Below are 22,189 nucleotides of genomic sequence, written 5' to 3' on the forward strand. Positions count from 1 at the left end.
CTCAGCCTAACGAGCCGGGGCGCATACCACCAATCCCCCCCCACCGCATACCAAGCTCTCCTGTTCTTTGTTTTTGGTTTTGGTGTAAAACCTCTGGCCCCTACTTCAGCTAGATTTCTCTCCTTTTTTATGCTCCCACATCTCCCCCTTTTCTTCTGTTCCCTCCCTCTCTCCCAGTGCTCTTCATTAGGGAGAAACGTGGGAAAGTGGGCTTAAAACCTGCCTGCGGCACAGTGCCAGCTGCCACTTCAACTCTAATACATATATACACACACACACACGCACGTCCTGGGCCACAATCTGACAGCGAAGTCCACTAAACTACTTAATGCATGACAATAAATGAGAGAGAGAGTCCAGAAGGGCTGTCTGAAACCCCTCTCTGTGGAACTGACATCAGGTAAAGAGAACTTTTACTGGAAACACGACGCCCTGCAGGATCCTGCTGCAAAAGATTAGAAAAAGATCCCCAAACATCCTCACCTGTGAAGTGCTCCAGGTAATGTCTGTAGAGTTTGCACTGGAGCGGGGTCATTCTGATCGACAGCACATACTCGTGCTTGGGAGGCAGGAACTTGGTGAGCGCCGAGTAATCTTTCCTCTGAGCGGGGAGAAGGAACAAAGCGTTATTCCAAGAGGTGAAAAGGAGAAAGGTCGAGCAGAGGCCGAGTCCGTTGGTTGAGAGCTTCTTACCTGAACGCAGCCGGCCAGCATCTCATAGAGGATGTGCGCCCTCTTCTTCATAATCCGGACGTCATGCAGCGTCGAGTCGGCGCACTGGCCGTTCTGAATGGGGTTAATGAAGCGGTTTCTGAACTCCTTCACCGACCCGAGCAAGTTTTCCTTGATGAAGTTCACCATGCAGTGGTCTGAAGAGGACACGTTACATCTTGAATTAATTAAAATGCATCATTACTGATCAAGCATTGAGAAATTTATAGAAACATCAGGTTCAGTTTGAGCTGCCACCTGCTGCAGCAAGATTTTAACTTTTAAACCTCATGCGAAATGCTGAGAATTTTTTTTCTTTTTAAATCTCAATTTTGGAGTCCAAGACACAAAAAGTGTCTCACATTCAATGAGGTTGTTTTGCAAAGGAGTTCCAGTCAGGACGATCCTCCTCCTCGTCCTGATCGAGTTCATTGCTTTGGAGACGGCAGAAGCCTCGTTCTTCAGAACGTGGCCTTCGTCGCAGATCACCAAGTCTGGACCTAAAATTAGGACAATTATACATCATCAGCTTCACAGAGACCTCTTTTTCAGCTACAGTAAAACAGAAAATCCTCAAATCCAGACCCAGAAGGAACTTGTTTTTAAGCCACAAAACAAACTATGGCATTGGGCACAAAATCACTGTAAAATTTGGAATCATGCAGAATTAAGAAATTTGTTAGAAAAAGACTTCTATACTTCACAAAGAAAATTCCTACATAATCTCTGCAGGTGTCTAATTATCAATGGGTCATATCAAAACAGAGGGGAAGCAAATCAATGTTAGCCACAATTGCAGATGATTTAATAGTGATAAATGTGTTCATTTCAACTATCTAAGAGGGTTTTTTTTTTAACTTTATGCTCATAAGTAAAGGAAAAATACTAACAAGTTTATATTACAAAAACATTCAATTATTCTCAGTAAGTGTCTGGAACTTTAGACATTAACAAAATTCAGATTATCTCCTAAAACAATGTGTTAAAAAAAGACGTTACAGCACCTTGTTGCACATTAAGATCAGCTTCTTTTTCATAAATGAATTAGTTTTATTTAGCCATAAAAAGTAACTAAGTTAAATCAAATTTAGCTAGATTCCTTGCTTTACTGTCCAAAATAAGAATAGACTAATTCTATTAGTCTAGAGTATTTTCAGGCCAATTCTGATGGCATTTTTCATGCAATTTTAATCAAAGGAATTTGCTTTGACCTTATTGTTAAATCCAATCTAGACCTTAGTGAACCTCAGATTTAGATTACCTCACACCTCCATCCCAACCACCAACCTTCCAGCCATAATAAAGCCACAAGAGATAATTTTTTTTTATTGTTTACACAAATTGTACCTGGATCCACAAGCGTTTTCTGAAACGTCTCTTTTAGCTTCTTGCTCTTGATGTTTCGTCCCTGCGTCAGATTTCTGTACATCTCATAACCTATGATCATAACGCCACCCGACTCCTGCCACTGCTGGAGAGCATAGGCTCGCTCCTGAGGCCTCTTAACTGTGGCTAACTCTGTTACCTGAGGGGGAGAAATACACAAATCAAAAAAAAAAAACATGTTTGTTTTTTTTGACACACACACACAACAAGAAAAAAAACAAAAAACAAACAGGAGCATTTCTTACCTCGAGGCTCTCCTCATCCTTCAGTCCCACCTGCCATTTCTCAAACTCATTGAGCCAGTTAAGAACAGTGTTAAGGGGACAAACCACTAGAGCTGTGCTAAAGTCGAGCTTTTCACAGAGCAGCAGGGTGTGGAGGAACGTCACCACCTACAGGCCAAGACGGGAACAGTTAAAAACGGCCACATCGCACAGCTTTGGAGATAAAAACAGCACCTATCAGAGGTATTCTGTCTTGTGTATTTGCAATATGTAGCAATGTTGTAAGAAAAATCCAACTCTGGGAATTACTTGGAGAAGTTTCGGTGCAGCAGCTGAATGCAGTGCGACATTAACAACAAAGTCTCTAGCAATTTCATGCAGTGAAGATCGCATGTAAATGTTGGAGGAACAAATTGAGACAAATTTAATTTTCTTTATGTAAACAAACATGTTAAAAGATACAAATTTGAATGTCCTGTAAGTGTTGCTTTTAACATCAGTCCAGCTTCGGTAAAATGTAAAATCCAGACAAATGAATCCATTTCTTACTTGTAGAGTTTTTCCTAGACCCATGCAATGAGCCAGGATGCAGCCAGAGCCTGCAGACTTCTGAATCTTTTTCACAGACTCGCAGCAGCAGTCCCACATAAACTGAACACCTGAAACCAAGCACAAGACTGAGTGGGAATCGTTTCAGACTGGCCTGAAACTTTCATTTTCATCCCAGCGGCATTCACTCACCATCGACCTGATGAGGCTTGAGCTTTGTGACGAGGCTCTTGTGCACCTGAACCAGCGGCTCCTTGGTCTCTTCGTCTTCATCCAGGACCAGCTTGGTGGTGATGGGGCACGCCACCTGGGAGGCTTCTTCTACTACGACCACCTGTAGGAGGATTACGGGAAGATAAAAATCTAATGATTAGAAAAAAGGTTTTCTAAGCCATTTTAAAAGGCTAATTAAACCATTTTGAGAAACTGACGAGACATGACTGGATTTTTTCCAAGGCAGGTTCTGTGATGTTATCACTAATGGCTCCCCTACCTGCAGAAGATTTAAAAAAAAAAAAAAAACTACTGGACTCAATCAGCTGATCAGGCAGATTGATACAGCTAGCAACACTAGTTTAGCTCGAGCGTCGAGCTAAAATCGATGACAATTAGACAACAGCACCAAATATAGCTTCCTCTTGTGAAAGTGAGAACGGTGCTTTTAAAACATTTCTCTATTAAAGGTAAAGTGTAGAGGCCAATAGTTCATGGGTAACGACATTAACCATGTTCCAAGTTTAAAAAAAAAACTGCAAAGTTTACATACCAGTTGTTGTACCCACTGATCGGGTTAATGGCTATTAATAAAAGTAGACCACCGCATCATATATTACTGAATTTTACCCAAAGAGACATTCTCATTTTGAGACATTTTTCATATTGGATTTTGTAAATGTTCCCCACTTGTAAATTGTTCCTTAAAGCATGTTGTGCAAATTGATGAACATGAAAAAAAATCTCATTCTTACTCCGGTAGCATTTCAAAGTTGTCGTGACAGTACAGTCGTACTTTCATGAGTTGTATTTAATGAGGTTTTACTTGTAAATTTTGAACCACTCAGCTCTCCCACTGCCGCCACCTGGTGGCAGCAGTATTGCATCTTTCTCCAATAATTGATGCCCACAAGAAACAGATTGTCGACCTGTTCCAGTTTGAGCTTTCCTCATTAAGATTACAGCACTAATTTTATCCTGTGAAACATTTATTTTATAAAAATCCTAATAAAATCAGAATTTCAGCTCTTTGTTTTCCATTTCCCACTGGGCCCAGTTTAAAAACCTTGATCTGAAAGGATCAAGAGGCCAAAAAAATAAAAAATAAAAAAAAAATACTGCATTTTTATTCATTTTTGCATGAGCATGAAATTGGTCCTCAGCAGCAAGGCACACAAACATGAGAAAAATTCAACATAATCTTGCTATGGTAAACAAACCTTGTGTGTAAGGTTTGTTTTCCCCAAAACAGCAGGAACGTCCATGCTTACCTCTCGGAGTTTCTCCCTGAGCGCCTCCCTCTCAGCGATGCGTTTCCTCCTCTCCTCTTCCTCCTTCAGAGCGTCTCTCGTCTCTGTCCTCAAGTTGTCGTCCTTGAGGATTTTGCGGATCTTTTTCCGACCTTTGCGCCCCTCTCCATCTGCATCCTCACCATCTTCCTCTCCGCTCTGTGAAAAAGGACATTAAGCTCAGCTCTTTGATCTCTAGCCCTCTGGTGCAAAGAGCTAGTCCTTATTATCAGTAAGGGAGCAAACCCCAAGATCCATTTATGGGTCCAATAACTCTCAAAACACACTGCAGGGCAAGTTTAAAGAAAGTTTAGAAGCTTTGCATGACTTGACTAGTAAACTTTAGTTGAGTTTGTCTCCACCACAAAGCAATCCTTCCAGAAATAAGAAACTTTATGAGGCTGCATCTAAAACACCTTCTCGTTATTGCTGGAGGAGTCGTCCTGAACTTTGATTCTGCGTCGCTTCTTTTTCTGCTGCTTGTAGCTCCTCTGATTCTCATCTTCTTTCTTCTTTGCTGATCTACAGAAATAAAAACAGGAAGCATGTTTCATTTTCTTCTTCTTTTATGTCCACCAAAAGAAAACGGGTCTAATCAACAGAAAGTAAATGACCGCTTGGACAAGATCCCGCTTTCTCACCTGGTCTTCCGACGCTTGCTGTCCACCTCCGAGTCACTGACCTCCTCACTCATCCCCGACGCAGAACCAGACGCCGACTTCTCAAAGTCTGAGTCTTCAGAGTCGTCGCTGCCAACTGCCAATTTATAACAACGCAACAAAGTCACTTACTGGTTTTCTCAGTTGGGGAGTCCCGTTGACAAAAGCCAGAATCTACCTTTACGTGAAGACTTTTTCTTGCTGCCCTTGCTCTTCTTCTCCTTGCTCGAGTCTCCAGATTCACCCTCGCTCAAGGAGAGCTTATGACGGAGCAATTTGTGCCGACTGCCGCGCTTCTTCACATCAACGTCAGACTCAGAGTCTTCTGTAAATTCATTGTCTTTCAGGACAGAAGCAAAGATTATCAAAGGATAGGAGGCAATTGGTCTTCTTGAATATTTCTGCACTTGTATATTTCAGTTTGTACTGTACCTCGCTCCTCTTCGTCGTCCTCTTTTCCTTTTTTAGCTTTCTTGGAGAATTTCTTTTTCGTGTCTTCCTCTTCGTTGTCAGAGGAGCTTTCTGCTCCAGAAGAGTAACTGGACTTTATTTGTGCAAGAAGCATTTTCTTTGCAATCCTTTGAGAAAAAGGGAAACAAAAGCCCCATTAAAGATGCCATGCATTTTATCAATCAAAAACAAGCACAAAGTGTTTTTAGATCCACAAACTATCAAAGTTCAAAGTTGAAACATAGTCAATCGGTTGGTTTAAAGTAAGTTAGAGCAACGACTAAATGCATTTTTAATGAGCAAACATTTCCCTAAATGAAGAGATTACTTGCAGACAAATTAGTCTGAGCACCTTGATGTCGCTCCACTTAGTTATTTGTTAATAAAAACGTAAAATATTACATACTGAAATGTTAAGATTACAAAATTCTGCAGCAGAGAAGCTGTTTGGGTTTCAGCCAGTTAATGCTGCCTAACTGAAGGAGTCCGGGGAAATAAATTATTCTTCAGCATGTGAGTGTTTAAGGTTAAATAAAGCAATAAGCCATCAGAAGCGGGAGCACCCAACTAATAGGTTTAACATTTCTACTTAACAACCTGTAGCCTCAATTAGAACCAGCACTGCCTGTTTTCATTCCTCTGATTTTGTCACAGTGCATCTACAAACTTCTGAACATTTTATTTGTGTTTTATACAACAGACCGACACAAACTGGTGCATAATTATTGAATGGAAAGAAAAATGATGACTTTCAAGACAGGTAGCAACATCTACATGGTTTGAACATTCAGGGTATCCTAAGTGTGTAGAAAGACATACCCTGTTACTTTGATACCCATAAATAAAATCCACTGCGACTAGTTCGCCTTCCCAAGTTACGCAATTAGTAAATGGAGGTCACCTGTGTGTAATTATTAAATATCTTCGATGCATTTCCCCAGTACCTGTTCTCAGGGTCGTCGTCGTCGTCTTCAAAAACTTGAGAATCGTCTTTAGTGTCTACCTCGTCTCCTAGCAACGAAACAAAAAACAGCATTATTTCCCAATGAAGCCATCAGCACTTTTATTATGAAGTTCTTTAAAAGTAAAATGTACTTCAGTTCACCGTCAACGATATTTTCTAATTACATGAAATTGTGTGTGTGGGGGGGGGGGAACTAAAATCGTGGCATCTCTGTAAAAAAAAAAAAAAATGAATGTTTTAGTGCAAACCGGAGAGGCTCCGAGACTAAAAGAAACTTTGTAGAAACTGAAAGCAGCGATGAGGAAAGGCTTCGGCTTTGCATATTGGGAGAAGCCAAGTGTAAACATGTCTACACTGAACAACTTTACCTGAGGACTGACTGAAGACTCCACTGCCTCCAAGTACATTATCCTCCACAATGGGTTTGATCTTTTGCTGGTCACTATCCTCTCCGGAGTCACCTCCAGCCTCCTCTTCTTCCTCCTCCTCCTCCTCCTCCTCAGATGAAGACTGTAGCTTGGAGGCAGCTTTTGGGCTCCTTCCCTTCCGCTTCTTTTCATAAGATCGCTTCTGCTTCTTTTCAGACAAGTCTTTTTCATGGCCCTTGGAGTTCTCCTGTTTCTTGACGCGGCTAGACCTCCTCCTAGCTGTGACTGCTTTGCTCTTACTCTCCACATCCGAGCCGGAGTCCGAGTTGTCCGAGCCGGCTTGCTTCTTCTTCTTGGACGTCTTCTTGTTTTTACTCTCTCCATCTGAATCAGAGTCCGAGTTGTCCGAACCGGCTTGCTTCTTCTTCTTGGACGTCTTCTTGTCTTTACGCTCTGCATCTGAACCTGAGCTTTCAGACTTCCGTTTGCGTTTGGTTAGCGTCTCTGTGTCCTTCGAGGACGTGTCTGATTTGAAGAGACGCTTTTTAGCCTTTGTGCTTTCCTGTTCCTCGTCTGTGCTGCTGTTGCCTGTTGCAGCTTTCTCCAGTAGAACGGGAGGAACTTCGTCTGAGTCAGAGTCGTCCGATGTTTTCTCTGAACTTTTGGTCTCTTTTTTAATGTTACTGGATTTCTTTGATGGCTTGGCCCTGGCCTTGCTGTCTCCGTCAGATTCTGACTCAGAGGAGTCCTTCTTGCCTTTATTTTCTCCTTGCTTCCTTAAAGGAGTGGTCTTCACCCTACTGGAGCGGCGGGTCGGTGGTGGGCTGTCAGCTTCTTCTGCTCTACTAGAATCGGAGTCTTTCTTATCCTCGTCTTTTTCCTTACTCTTGCTCGGCTGTTCTGCGTTTTCTTTGTCCTTCGACCTAGAGGACCTAGAACTGCTGCTTTTGACAACTGGTACAGGAGTCAGTTTGACTATTAGGTTCTTAACTCTGGGTTGGGGGCATTGGGTTTCTGGAGGATGTTCATTTGACTTTGTATCCACGTCTTTCGCTGAACTGGTATCGGTCTGTGAGAGCAAGGAGGAGTCAGCGAGGCTCTCCACCATCTGGAAAAGCTCCTCAGGTACTGAAGGAGGAACAGACATAATGTCGTGATCCAGGGACGTTTCAGCAGTAGACACTGGCTCACCGTCAAAGACCTCGCTCTTAATTGTCATTTTGGGGACGCTTGTTTCTGTTTGGTGGTCTTTCATTTCAGGCTTATTGGACACTTTGTCCTCTGACTTTATGTCATGCTGGTTATCTAACACTTTCATCCGTTCGTCCATCGTTTCTGCTTCATCAACTGAATCTGTTTCGTTAGACGGCTTTTTGGGCGACTCTTTTGTTGAAACCTCCATTTCGTTAGCCAGCTCTTCAACTGTCTCCGTCTTACCAACTAAATCTGCTATACTGTCCTGCTCCTTTGACACCTTTTTGGTTTTGCCAGATTTACAAACTGAATCATTCTCATCAGGCGGCTGCTTAGCCTCCTTCATTTCTTCTGTGTCACAAATTGGCTTGACTTCATTATGCTGCTCACCGTCCTCACCAGGAAGTGAATCTGCAGAACAATCCATCTCGTTGTTTTCTGCAGGTTCCACAACATTGCCAATCTTTCTCGCATGTTGCCCTTCGGTACCATTCTGCATCTCCATGTTTCTGAACTCGGGCTTCAAAGCCTCCTCCAAGGCATTGTGGGCTTTCCTCAGATCTGAGAGCACCGCCTTGAAGGCTTTCAAATGTCGATACCTGATGGTGGCGTCTGCCTGGTCGTCGGTCGCCTGCTGGATGAACTGAATGAAAGTGTTATTTAACCCGGTTGTAGTTTCAACAAGCTTCTTTGTCTTCTTGATTAGATCTTTGGGTATCTGCAGATTTTTATAGGAGAAAGTCATGGTCCCCAAGCCTTCACCGTGTTCTTTCCCATTTGCGATTGCTTTCTGTTCCTTGGGGGATTTCTTCTTCTCTTTCTTGCCTTCACGCTCCTCAGCTTTATCTGTTTTTCGTTGCTTCATTTCCACTTCCTCTTTCCTCTGCATGATGCTGTGGCAGTTGGAGACCAGATCCTGGAGGGGCTCGGACCGGCACACGTAGCAGTGCCACTTGGAGTTCTCATCCGTGATGCTGGACAGTTCCTTCCTGCCCAGGTTGCGCAGTATGCACTTTTTGCAGAAAGCGTTGTTGCAGTAGTCACAGCAGATTAGCTTTCCACCCTCAGCACACCATCTGAGGACAAAGTTTAGACAATATTTCAAGTTAAACAGTGAATACTTTTTTACATGTTGCTTTTAAAGCTTTTTTTTTTTTTTGAAAGATCTAAATACAGATGATTCGGAAGAAGCCAGACTCACAAAGGACTATTCCATTCTAAACTATTTTCTACACTCAGACAAGGATTTGGCTCATGCAAATATGTTCAGCAGCAGTTTTGTTCAATGTTTTTGTTTCTGGTCATCTTTAATCGCATTAGATTGCTACAGTTGTTATATTATTAGCCATGAATTAGCCAATGCTTGTGTACTGATAATTTCTTTACTATCCAGTAGCTGATTGAGCTCTCAGTAGATGCAAATTTTTCTGTGTTAATTTGCAAACTACCTTATGCTATCCAGGAAGACTACTACTTCACTGCTGCAGATACAGGAATGTTACTTTTCTTTTTCCCCAAACAGTGTCGGTTCCAGTGCTACCAATACTAGCATCTAGGCTACATAGTCTGTCTCGCAGGCAAAACAGGTTTGCTAAAAAGCTACAGGAATATGAAGACAAAAGACCAATTGACAGGTCAGGGAGAAAGTGGTGGAAAAATTTAAAGCGGTATTGGGGAAAAGATAGAAAACTTTGCATTATTTTACTTCCACTTCACAAGTAGGCACTGCTTTATGTTGGTCTATCAAATTAAACTCTCAATTAAATACACTGAAGTTTGTGGTTGAAATTAAAAGGTCAAGGGGTGTAAATACTTTCGCAAGGCATTGTAACGCATCCGTTTAATTCTGTGTAAGAGGAATTTTAGAATATATTTAATTGTTTGTACAACCTGAAAAACAGAATTTACTTTGCCTCTTGCAGCTGTAGTTAGATTTATATAAAGGTTATTGTATTTTTACTCTGCTGGAATTTAGGGAGCATTTAGAGATAAGGAGAAAGCTCCCACCTATTTTCAAGGTTTCGAAGGTCATCTAATGGTTACACTGCTGCTGATCCGAGCCAGGAATGTTGGTTATCAAAATCCTTTTAAGAAGCCTCCAGCATTAGAAAGTAGTAACTGTCTAGTTATAGCAGAATGGACTGAACAAGCACAGAGCTGGTCACATAATTCTTGCTGTTCTCATTCTTGCATTCACCCATTTCTGCTTGGTAACTAAGAGCGACAGTTAATTAGACAAAAGTCCGTTTTATTTATTTATTTTTTTCTGTCAACATTCTGACATATTTTTTACTTCAGCATGTTGCAAAACAATTTTCTTTTGGTTGTCTCCACCTGCATTGCTCATCCATTCCATCAGAATCCCGGCCGATGTCATCGCTTGTGTAGTATTTGAAACATGACTGCAGAAATAGAAATTAACACGATCAGCAATGCGTAAACAGTACAAATATTTAAGAAGTTCACTGAGATAAAGTTACATTTTAATACCTTGCAAATGAGTACTTTGAGCATAGGATGCTCGTACACAGAGTTGCGCTGAAACTGGTTTACTTGTTTTCCGCAGGCTGTGCAGTTAACTTTCTTCTCCAGGGTATCATCTGTGACCAGCAAATTAAGCGGTTTCTTATTTTTTTCTAATATTAATGCATCAGATTTATGTTGAAACATTTGGATAAAAGCAGAAGATCACCTGTCTTTTTCTGTTTGAAATCCACTCTGAGCTTCATGGCACCTTTGCTTTCATTCCCACTCGGTTTCATCACTAAAGTGCCTGAGAAAATGAAACGGCAGAAACGCAAAGATCGCACTTCATTCCAGCTGCAGCAGAACTTACAATGAGTCCAACTCACACTGCACAACTCTTACCTTTAGATCCACTGCCTGTGTTACTGTCAGAAGTGGCTCCTTCGTTTTCGCCGTTAGTCGAGGCGTCAGAGTCTTTCTGTTCTGTGTGCTTTGTTACATTGGTGGGCTTCCTAAATTGTGTAGACATGCATCTTTAGTACTTTAAGCAGTACCAAATACAGCAGCAAAATAAAAGACATATACATGAATTAAAAGTCATTTTCTAACCTCCTGCTTCGAGAAGAAGACGGTTTCATGCTTTCTGATGAGCTCCCAGGCTGTGCGGAAACCAGCATTTATTTTAAGTTTATAAACAATGAAAAATATGTTTACGACAAGTGTTCAAACTTGCAAACGGCAAACTCACCTCCTCTCCTTTCTCTCCCATTAGATCTAGGTTTGATTCAGAAGAAGCCAGACTCATTTTACCTGGAGAGACAGACAGTTTTGTGAGCGCAACGATAACACATTAATGCATTCAAGTCACCAAAAACAATGCAGTCATTTTATGTTCTTCATCAAGTGCAACAAATCTAAACTTTGCAGCACACTCTTCCCTTTAATGACAAAATGAAAGAAAACTGGATAAAAGTTAGACAACTTCAGAACTGATAGGTCTGGCTTTTAAGAAAATTGAAAATCGGTATCGATTAGGAATGGCCTGATCAGTGAATCCCCCTTTTTTTTTTGCTTGTTTTACACCTTCACTGGCCTGGTTAAAAAAAAAAAAAAAAACTAAAAAAGCAGAAGAAGAAGAAACCCTAAACCTCGGATCTAGCTGAGCAATGACTGATATTTAAAAAAAAAAAAAAAAAAAAACTGCCCCCTTGAGCAACGCTTTGATTTGGGAGATGAGAATTGAGCAGCATTGCATAAGAAGGCAATTCCCAAATTTAGAAAAGAAATATCTATTTCCAACATTAAATCAGCAGCAAGCAAATATACTTGTTTTATGTGACCAAAGTTATTTAGAAACAAACTAAATAAATTTAAAAATGACAATGAACTACAAGTTACAGTTACAGTCAAATCTTATAAAAACTGCTTATAAAAAAAAAATAAAAATCAAATCCCTTGGTTCCCAGTTTGACTGTAATCAAAAACATTTTATATTCTACATATAGGTCAAGTTTCTACTCAGCGACTTACAGTAGAAAATACTTGAGACGGAGGCACAACACATTTTGTTTACCATCAACCTACTTTGCATGGCATTAGATGAGAGAAACTATCGCTCAGTTTCGAGATCAAAAATTTAATTGTTATGATTAAAATTTAAGTTCAAGCCTGGTTTTCTGTTCTTCCGTCGTCTGCAGCTTTAGTCTGCCAACTAAAACATCTCCCAGTTTTGACAACCCAGAAACTCATGACTATCGTGACGTCGAGTCAATTTGCGTGTTTAGCACTTGGTTAAGACTGAAACCAGAATTTCCTTGGCTCATTTGAGACTGGCACGATTGCATTGGTGGTTCTGCATGCAAGGTCCTGTGCATGGGCATCCATTCAGGCCTTCATTTCCTTTATGTGGACATAACATGATACGAACCCGCGCCCTGCAGCCTGGAACTACCGTGTAGCATCCACACTTATTAGCTGTGCTGCATTAAGCTGTCGACATTGCAACACAAATCCAGACATTTCATTAATAATTTATGTTAAAACGTTTTTTGCTGTATTAAGCTACACTTCGGGTGTATGCATGCAAGCATTCAACCCTCCATGTCTGTGGACTTCAATGTTGCCGGCTGCGCAGCTAACGGTTAGCGCACAGTTAGCCTAGCGTGCTAACTAGCATCAAGGCTGCCATGGCCCGGCTTGCTGCTAACGAAGCCAACACAGTAATCAATGCAAAGATGGCTCGTCTAAAACAAACAGTATAAACAACCTCCATACCTGCTTCCAGCAGTCGTCATTTCCTGACGTACGGCAGCGAGGTATTGTTTTACTTCAGCAAACCCCGGTCAACCCAATGTACTAAATTTCGATGGTGTGGAAGCTAAAAATTTAGGGCTAAAAGCCGAAATAACTCCGCTGAGAAGAAACAAAGCAAGGGACCATCTTGCCGGATGACTGTGGACGCAGTAAAATGGCGCATCCAGTCTCAACCGCGCGAGTATTCCTATTGGCTGGCAGCGTCAGGGCCTCTGAGGATGTGATTGGCTGAGCCTAGAGGAAGCAAAAGATTCCAGTGAAAGTAGAGCAAAGATGATAGTGTTGCTTGGATAAGGAAAGTCCATTTATCACACAATAAACTGACAATAGACTAATGAATCAAGCCGAGCTTCGCAGTAGTCTTCTCAGTCCTCCAGACTTAACAACGGCATTCTTTTATGGACATATCATGCCCAGTCTTTGTCTATTTTTCTATATTGTTTTTAGACTTAAATCCAGTGATCTGAGATCCTCAAAGTGCTGGAAGTCCCCATTCAATCTGAGAAACCCATTGCTAAGACACCAGCTACCACTATAATTAGTGTTAGCTGGTGTAATCATGTATTTTCACCTTGTTGATGGAGAACTGAAAAATGACTCACTTTTCCTGAAGGTCATGTCTTACGCAGATACAAGCCACATTAATCGAGTTCTACAGATTTACAGTAAAAAATAAAAAATAAAAATAAAAAAAAAACGAAAAACCTGGAGTAATTGTGTAACTTAATCAGTTGTGCCATATCTCACACACTCACTTTACATTGCAATGCTTTTTACTACTACTCATCTACAGATATAGACGCTGCAAAATAAAGAAATATATAAATTCTATTCTGTTATATTACTGATGATTCATAGGCTCATAAAATCCCCCACACCTCTGTCAAAATATTCAGTTTCTGATGTAACATGATAAACTTTTCAAAACATACAATGTGACATTAACCATGTGCAATTCTCCTGGAAAACAAAAATTTATTAGGAAGAATGAAAACAAATGAAAAAGTTACACACACACACACATGCTTTGTTAATGCAGTTTTTGATTCAACTTCAGATTCAAGTCTTCTAGATAGAAGACTCACATCTCAACCTCTTTTCTTATTCACAATCTCTCTTCAGAGAAAATCTGTGACCTTCCTCGGTTTTTCTTTTGAATGTAGCTGGCCAGAAACTTCATTAAGCCGTTTTTCAATGTATTTTTGAAGCAGGGACTCACAGACATGCTGAAAATGAGATGGGGGTTTTTTTACCTTCACATTTCAAGCTCATTCCCACAGGTCTAGGTCAAAACTGTTTTGCATTTAACCAGCTCCATCTGAAGAAAAATAACCCTAAATCAATCTGTCCCCACCTATGGGAATGGTCTTTTTGGTGATGTTCAGTGTTGTTTCTATGCCAAACTCAAAGTTTGGAGATCTTTGCCCAGAAGTTGAGCTTGTTTCCCTCTAAACATAAAATATTCTACATGTGTGCACACAAGCTTTTGATCCTTTCTGATTAATTTTTGCAAACTTTATCAAATGGGTCACTGTGGCCATTTTATTTTTAACATTTGTTCTTTTAACATGTTTTTTTTATTTTTTTAGTTAGCTTGAAAATGTCAAAATAAATTTGGAAAAAGTTTTGAAATATATTAATCATTGTCTACTTTTTTATGGCATCTTGTCAGAGGTGTGTCCACTCATTTCACCATAACTGGGACATTCCCTTTTCTTTCTTGTTACTTTTTTTATTTGTGTCAACTAAACCGTGTTGGTATTAGGTCACCCTGAGTGACAGAAAGTCCACTGATAAAGCTTGTAAACTGTATGAGCAATTTGGAAACAAAAATGCAAAGAAGAAAAACCTTTATGTCACCCATACAAACAATCTTCTAAAAAAAAAAAAATGTCTTTTCAGAAACATCTGAAAAACAGAGAGAAATTTATCTCAGCTCTTCATTTTCCAACCTTTTATGGAATCAAAGACAGACATTGTTAAATTTAATAAATAATTATTTAACACATACCCTTTTATCTTTGAAATAGCACTTAAATGTGAAAAAAAAATATGTTTCTTGCCAAGAATTTTGGATGTTTGTCCAAATTTGACTGGAAATATATGCCTACATGCAGTGTTTGGTGCCTAGTTTTTAGAACTCCTCTGTCTTCTTAGAAGTTCATTAATATTGAAAGTCCTCAAAAGATCATTTAGGTAAAAGATAATATTAACTCTTTCTAAAGGGTCTAAAACAAAAACCCAGAGGCATCCCACAAATAAAGTGTATTAAATCCTAAATTCATCATCTTAGAAAATTATATTATACAACACTGAATTAAAAAAAAAAAAACTTTTTAATGTACAAAAATATGTAATTGCCATATTATGGCCTATACAATCACAGGGACTTGATCAATGCTTAGAAGACAATCACTGACATTTCAGACAAGAAATGATGGCCACCAGAGGTCACTGCTAGAAAAAAAAAAGAGAAAAAGCTGTTTTTTCACTTAGGGATGTATGCAAACATATTCATGCAAAGTTGATAACCACAAGAAGGAATGTAAATGAACATCCACTCAAGTAGTATTTCATAAAGTTCTCCAGGAGCGCACTGAGGTTGGCGTCAGCATATCAAGAGCCACGGCGTACAAACGATCCTATACAAAAAGGCTGAAAATGTCACATTCCTTTCGTCAAGCTACTCCTAAAACAGAGACGCCTGCAGTGTTTTACCTGGGTTGCTGTCCAAGACAAGACAGGGAAAATGACAGGATTCATCCAAGGAAGAAGGACTTTGAGGTATCTGAAACACTGAGGACAACCCTTCTGGATATCCAAGACTTTGATTTTGATGAAGGAAAATTTCAGGTAGGGAAATGTACAACAAAAGCTGAACCAAAAACTACGCTTCCTCCCAATTAATTCATGATTTGAAAAGGGAAGGAAGTGGACACCTGTTGAGGCCCCCTGGCCTCCAGAGGCTGTGCAGTCTCTTTTTGTTTTTGCAGATTCAGGTGTGGTAGCACACTCTACAGACTGGCTGCTACTGGAGGCTGAAGGGAAGCGACCCCGTTGGAGCAGCAGAAGATCACCGACCCAATCAGACGACGATGAGGTCCACCTGCACCCTATAAAACGCTCATGAAATCAGCTTGAGGAAGAGGCTTTGTGCAGCTGATTGTCACTTTATTTGTTAGCCTTTTTGAAGACTGTTTAGGGCAGCTTTGGAGTATTTTTTTTCAGCTGACCCACTTTGCTCCGTTTAGCAGATTGATTCTGAAACTGACTGACTAATTCAATCTAGAAGCTTGTGTTTGGGAAGCTTGGTGCTCCTTTAGTGTTTTCTTTTGACTTGTTTTTAGTTTTAGACTGATTTGTTTGGTTACTTAATTGCTGAAGCTACACTTGACTGCTCCCTCACTTTCCCCCATTAGTTGGGTCCAAGTGTACTGTTTTGTTTGAAACACTTATTTGTAATAAAATTTCACCTTTTATTTTTCTCTGTAAACATTTTTACGATGTCACTCCCTGAATTCCTAGACCTGGAGTCGTGACGACATCTTTTCTCCCATAATAGATTATCCTATTTACTCAGATTATACTGGTCTGGAATTAAAAATTGCTTGATCTGAAACATTTAAATTTGGGGGAAAAAAGAGTGAATGTACTGTATTTCGCAGCCTCCAGTCAGTAAATGTTTAGAGGGCTTTTTTTGTCCTGTCCTGTGTCATAGTCTTAGATAAACTGTAGTAGGTCTTGATTGATTTAACATTCGCCTCCAGATGGAGCTCAAACTGTTGCCACTCGGTGCTGTAAAAAATGCACGTATGCTTTATCAGAAGTGGTGGAGTGTGGTAAGATGGATGCTAGATTTTGCAAAGATAACTAACATCATATTTTAGGTCATAGTTGCAAGCTCCAGTCAGAACGATTGGCCCATTTGCTTTCGATGTCAATCAGTTCAGGCTGGCTTCTATTTCCAGCTTAACAAAATAGCAATGAAGTGTTGCAACTTCAGCTGGGTAATAATCATATTAGTAGAATACTTGTGTTTGTCTTTACGTTCTCTTTGATTGTTGGATATCTTTCATCTACTAATATTTTGTGCACAGCACGAAGTAATAATAACTTTTCTGCACTCTAACAACAAAAGGCAGTTCCCCAGGAGCAGAAGTATGCACAAACTGACACCAACAGGATTTTTTTTTTCTGTCACATTTTCCCTTTACTAATGCGTGGGTTCAAGTTAAAAGCTCGCCTCTAATTATTTCCCATGTGCCTACACACCAGTCATTTTGTCATGTCACACAGGAAAGGGATGTCTTACTTTAGTAATAAACTAATAATATCTCATCGTTTCAATAAAGTTGCTCGTAGAATAATTGTCACATGATTAGTTTGTTTCATGGTGTGTGTGATCTGGCTTTAGCAGATCAGTGTCAAAAACTTCAAGAGGAACTTCATTCAGTTTCTCATGCAAGCAGCTCATTTTGCATATCTAAACAATGAAGGTGGTCATTGTTTCCTGGACAGCAGAAATTGGAGGCGTAAATTTCTTGGTAAATATACAATTCTATAGTGGAAAGTAAGCGAGCCAGATAAGACTTCTTCATCATCCTGTCCCAATTTGGTGTTTCCCTTTCTGACGTTGCCGACCACAGTGCTGTGACACAGATATAAGCAGCAGTATTGAGACAATGCAGGAGAATCGAGTTCTTCTGCTGAACCTGATAGAGCTGACTTAGTAGCTTCTTTAGAGACAGACATGAACACCTCTGCGTTTCAGTGCTCCGTATTTATTGGTGTGATGATGGTCGTGGCGGTGTATTCAGCATCAGTGCACAGCTGTCCAGACAAGGAGAAGTGTGACATTCTGCTGCGCCACATTAAGAATGCATCTAACAAACTGTTAACCCAGGTAAGAATACTACAAATCACTTAATAGTTTATTTTTCCAGGTCTGCTTGACAATAAGCAATTCTGTTTTTATTTTAGGACCTAAATGGACTGGTGCCAAGGGTTTATAATGAAGCGTGTAGGGTATGTGGAAAAGTTAAATATTTTTAGATGGCTGTATTTGTGTCACAGTGGTCTTTGACATCTTTAAACCTTTACCCATTAACATACAGATTAATGATCAAATGAAAAAAGGGTTAATTCCCTCTAAATATAAGATTTCACAATTCTCAATTTAACAAATAATGACGATGGAATCTATTGTCTTTATCTACGTAAAAATGAGTTTAGAACCTCATTTTTACACTCCTTTTCTTTTGATCTGAATGAGTTAAGATGTAAAGACCACGAGTGATTCTCTAAGTCTGAACTCTGTTGGCTAATTTTAACAGTGATTTTTATATTTTACAGCCCCACTTCTTCTGCTTGGCGGAAAAGGTTGTGGAAAAGAATCTTACTCAACCCAGGTTTAAAGACCTACGGAAGTACTTGCATGAATACAACAATGTACAGAATAATTAGCATTCAATCTAAACAATATTCAAAAAGCTTTTTCCTAAAGTTACTTTAGGAAAACTGAATGTGTGTGTTTTTTTTTGGAGCTAAATTTGTCAAATTGATTTTGTTTCAGAGAACTCAGACCAACTGCCAACTGAACGACGAAATGGGTTATTATCAACTAAAACAGTTTGTTCAGAATGTGAAGAAATGCGCAGATCGTCTCCTAAATAATACCAGATGAAGGGACCCGATGAAGAATTATGCACCTTAAATTATTTAATATATTGTAATTTATTTTTTATTTATTTTATATTTCTATTTGTAATTTTAGTGCTTTTTTTTAAAAATACATGAATAAATTAAAATCTGATAAGTGTTATGCACGCTGTTTTTTTTTTTTAATCTTTAGATTAGCCAGACTAAGATCTTTAAATGAACAGACATAATTTCACAGGGAACCTGGGTGCATTACACCGCTTTGTGACATCACCACTCAACAAGAACCTGAGATCAGACATGAATAATTTATTAAATAAAATCCAGATGTTTGTTGGTGTAAACATTTGACATACACTACAACAACAACAAAAAAAGCTAGCTTACATCCACTTAAGACCAAAACATAAAAAAGCCATACAAGTGCATAAGGGATACAGATACATACATTTATGGTGCATCACAACAAGTGTTGAAAATAAAAACTTGACTGAAGTGAAGGAAATGGCACAGACATAAGAGCTAAACGGCATGCATGCCCTTAATGCTTCTGACCAATTAAAGAAAACAGTTTAGAAAGTTTTACGCGCTTCAGCTGAATTTAACTAAATTGCAATAGAATAATTTGACCAACTAGAATCCGATTAGAGTGTATTCAGTTTTTCATTGAACAGAAATATGTTAATTTATGAGAAGCAAAACAGTCAAAGTTTAATTTCTGAGATAAATGTGTTTAACAGGACACTTGGAAGCAGCTTTAAAGGTGTTGCTGTTTGTAGGCCAGCGTTGTGATGTCATTTCAAACAATCTGACTGAGGTGCCTTGCAAAAGCCTTAACTCCCCTTGTACCAGTTCTCATTTTGTCACGATATAACAAAAACTTTCAATTATTCATAGACAATCCAAAGGTGCTGAATATTAAAAATGTAAAGGAAATGGTACATAGTTTCCAAAAAGTGTGGCGTGCATTTGTTTTCAGCCCATTTCCTTCTGATATCCCTAGATAAAATGCAACATAACATCAGAAGTCACCTCGGTGTAAAACAAAGCCCATCTATATGTGATTTAATCTCAGTATAAAACTGCTTTATGAAGGAAGAATGTTAACAGGTCAGTCTCAAGTAGCTCTGCAGGAGCTGCAGAGCTCCACAGCTCAGTTGGAAGACCCTGTTGTCAGGTCAACTACTATTTGCACACTTCACACATCTGGTCTTTGAATGCCACTGCTGAAATAAAGCCCTGTTGCAGTTTGTTGCAGACCAATTAGAGGATCCAGCTAATAAAAACAAAATAAAATAAAAAACCGCGAGAGCTACCTGTCCTCCCTGGAAATTGCTATGCGATAAACTAATACTGCATCTCATCATCTTAAACACAGCATCCACAATGTTGCACAAGGTGAATGGTGTCTTGTCCATACAGAGCCAGTAGAGACAAAACCCTGAAGGCTCTGAATACAAATGCGCACCACACTTTCAGGTCTCCATTTGTGAGGAATGTTAAAAGCAATGCGTCGTTTCCATTACACTTCCCAGTTATGCATTTGTCTCTGTTAAAATCCAAACAACATACATTGAAGTTTGTGGTTCCAATGTGGCAAAATGTGGAAACAATAGAAGAGGCCTGGACAGTTGCAAGGCACTGCTTCAAGCAGATCGTCTTTCGTTGTGTCCTATTTTCAAGTGGTTGTTCTCCTAATAAAAGGTGCCGCTTGATCACATTTAAAACCTTACCATCTTGTGCAGTGTGCGATCAAAATCTATTACTGTTCGACCATAAGCAGGACTAAATACTTTTTTTATGTTACATCAAAGCTGAAGTCAAGGTAAAGCTGTAGTGAAATGTTGACCTCCACATCGTCACTGCAGAAGGGAATCGATCACTGTGTCTGGTTTTGTGGATCTTTTCCTGTGGGGAGATGGACGCGTGATTATTGTTATCAAACATCCTTGGGTGGCTTTAAGTTTCCTGATTTCTGAGAACAGCGCCGTACCACCGTATCAGCAATTTCGATCAGGCTTTTGCGTAATTTTAGCAAACGCACATATATATATAAAAAAAATGTAATGATGTATCGGCCTCCGAAATAGTTGCACAAAAAAAAAAATAAAAAAAAAAATTCTTGTGCAGCTTCGTTCAATAGCAAAGAAAGAAAAAAAATTGAAATTTACACGAGCAAAATTCAAGTGAAAACGACAGGTGAGGCATCAGCAACAGTAATAACATTTAGCAGAGTTTGTTTGGAATAGAACTTAAAGACGCAAAGTATTAAAAAATGCTGCAAAATGGCGAACAAAAAAAGGAAAAAAAAAAAAACACAGGAAGAGTTACAGAGTTTAAAATGAGGTGGGTGCAATTCTGGTAACACCACTGAGACCTAATGCAACATATGCATGCTATTATCTATTATCAGATATGATGGGCTGCATCACTTTCAAGAAACAACCAGTAAATCAGTTGGATGGTTAATCACTTAACCAAGGAAGTAGACGTACAAACATCACCTCACTAAGGTTTCATACCTGTAATTAGTTTTATTTTATCCCTACATAGTTTTTATTATGCAGACATGGGAGATTTTATTGAACAGTTGTTTTTTTGGTTTATTTGCTTGTGTTTCTAAAGGCTTGGGGATAAACTGGTTCGGTCTCACCATGAGTTGAAAAGGTCAAACCGAATGCATTTAAGATGCTCAAGAAAGAATTAAAATAGACAAGATGCTCAAGTGTAAAGAAAAGAGAAAAAAAAGACGACAAAAAAGTGAAGCAGAAACTGCAGTCATGTTAGGAAATGTCTTTTTCTGATTTGATAAGCAACGGAAGGGGAAAAAAAAGCTTCACATTTTCAGTCAGTGTTAAAACAGAAGGTTGATTCTTGTGGAGAGAAAAGCTTTGAACATACACGCTGTTGTTCAAAACTGTACTGTGCAAGTTGGTATTATTTGCGTATTTTTGTCAATATTCTAAAGAGTAAAAATGTACTTTAAAACAACGAGCCTAGAAAAAACAAACATGGCAAAGGTTGCTGAAAGAGCAGAGTCCAGTGGTGCATGAAACTCAAGGTCTGCTTTGGAGAAAATTTACCTTCGGCCGGTCTTCGGTCTGCCACTTTTACTGCCTTTAGAGGCTTTGGGCCTCTCTAGTTTCATCAGGGATTGCCGCATGCTCTCCTCTGTATATGCTAGATACACGTGGGACAGATCCACCTCAAATGGCTAACAGTGGTGAAGACAAAAAAAGAAGAGGGTCAATACTGCACCTCAATGCCAACTAAACATCCGGATGATTAGTCATTTGATGACAAACTTTTGAAACTCACATCTTTCTCTTTCTTGTCTGGCACTGGGGTTTGTTTTCTCATATTATTGCCAGTGTAAGCCACACATTTCTGGAAAATATAAAAAATAAGAACATTACAAAGGTTAAATCAAGCTTTTCATCCAACTGTGCAATCTCAACTCACCAGCTGCCATTCTCCAATATCTTCATTCCAGTGGACATAATTTTCTATCATCGCCTAGAAAGTAGAAACTAGGTCAGATTTTCACTCAAACTAAAATACCACAGACTTCCCAGCATACTGTAGTAAACAATACATCATTTTAGTTTCTGAATTTTATTTTATTTATTTTTTTTACATTTTCTTGAACTAACAAACTTCAAGGTTGATCTGGTTCAAGAACATTGTGCATGAGAAATGTCCTCTAGCTGCAGGCTGCAGTGCATTCGTGTGTGTGTGTGTGTGT

The 22,189-nt window shown here is 39.4% G+C and overlaps 2 protein-coding genes across 4 annotated transcripts in view; both read right to left on the reverse strand.

Annotated features, from left to right (window-relative positions):
• Positions 1-15,596, reverse strand: part of atrx (ATRX chromatin remodeler) — a 39,587-nt gene extending 23,991 nt beyond the window's left edge. Inside the window, exons 1-22 of the mRNA XM_007548389.2 lie at positions 15,505-15,596; positions 12,748-13,020; positions 11,222-11,283; positions 11,083-11,132; positions 10,876-10,985; positions 10,700-10,780; positions 10,498-10,607; positions 10,342-10,409; positions 6,814-9,083; positions 6,426-6,492; positions 5,464-5,609; positions 5,210-5,371; positions 5,014-5,128; positions 4,789-4,894; positions 4,355-4,531; positions 3,063-3,204; positions 2,871-2,980; positions 2,343-2,489; positions 2,059-2,236; positions 1,074-1,211; positions 694-869; positions 484-601 (exon numbers count right to left, since the gene is read on the reverse strand). Of these exons, the coding sequence (XP_007548451.1) occupies positions 484-601; positions 694-869; positions 1,074-1,211; positions 2,059-2,236; positions 2,343-2,489; positions 2,871-2,980; positions 3,063-3,204; positions 4,355-4,531; positions 4,789-4,894; positions 5,014-5,128; positions 5,210-5,371; positions 5,464-5,609; positions 6,426-6,492; positions 6,814-9,083; positions 10,342-10,409; positions 10,498-10,607; positions 10,700-10,780; positions 10,876-10,985; positions 11,083-11,132; positions 11,222-11,278 (4,528 nt within the window). The 5' untranslated portion in view covers positions 11,279-11,283; positions 12,748-13,020; positions 15,505-15,596. The remainder of the gene's footprint in view (positions 1-483; positions 602-693; positions 870-1,073; positions 1,212-2,058; positions 2,237-2,342; positions 2,490-2,870; positions 2,981-3,062; positions 3,205-4,354; positions 4,532-4,788; positions 4,895-5,013; positions 5,129-5,209; positions 5,372-5,463; positions 5,610-6,425; positions 6,493-6,813; positions 9,084-10,341; positions 10,410-10,497; positions 10,608-10,699; positions 10,781-10,875; positions 10,986-11,082; positions 11,133-11,221; positions 11,284-12,747; positions 13,021-15,504) is intronic.
• Positions 15,597-18,733: 3,137 nt separating this feature from the next.
• Positions 18,734-22,189, reverse strand: part of kif3a (kinesin family member 3A) — a 28,468-nt gene continuing 25,012 nt past the window's right edge. For all 3 annotated transcript variants that reach the window (XM_016669611.1, XM_016669613.1, XM_016669612.1), the window contains 4 exons: positions 21,907-21,960; positions 21,763-21,831; positions 21,528-21,658; positions 18,734-20,352 (listed from right to left, as the gene is read on the reverse strand). In XM_016669611.1, the coding sequence (XP_016525097.1) occupies positions 20,304-20,352; positions 21,528-21,658; positions 21,763-21,831; positions 21,907-21,960 (303 nt within the window). In that variant the 3' untranslated portion in view covers positions 18,734-20,303. The remainder of the gene's footprint in view (positions 20,353-21,527; positions 21,659-21,762; positions 21,832-21,906; positions 21,961-22,189) is intronic.

The sequence above is a fragment of the Poecilia formosa genome, unplaced genomic scaffold (genome assembly GCF_000485575.1).
Source record: "Poecilia formosa unplaced genomic scaffold, Poecilia_formosa-5.1.2 Scaffold26, whole genome shotgun sequence".
Classification (NCBI taxonomy): Eukaryota; Metazoa; Chordata; class Actinopteri; order Cyprinodontiformes; family Poeciliidae; genus Poecilia; species Poecilia formosa.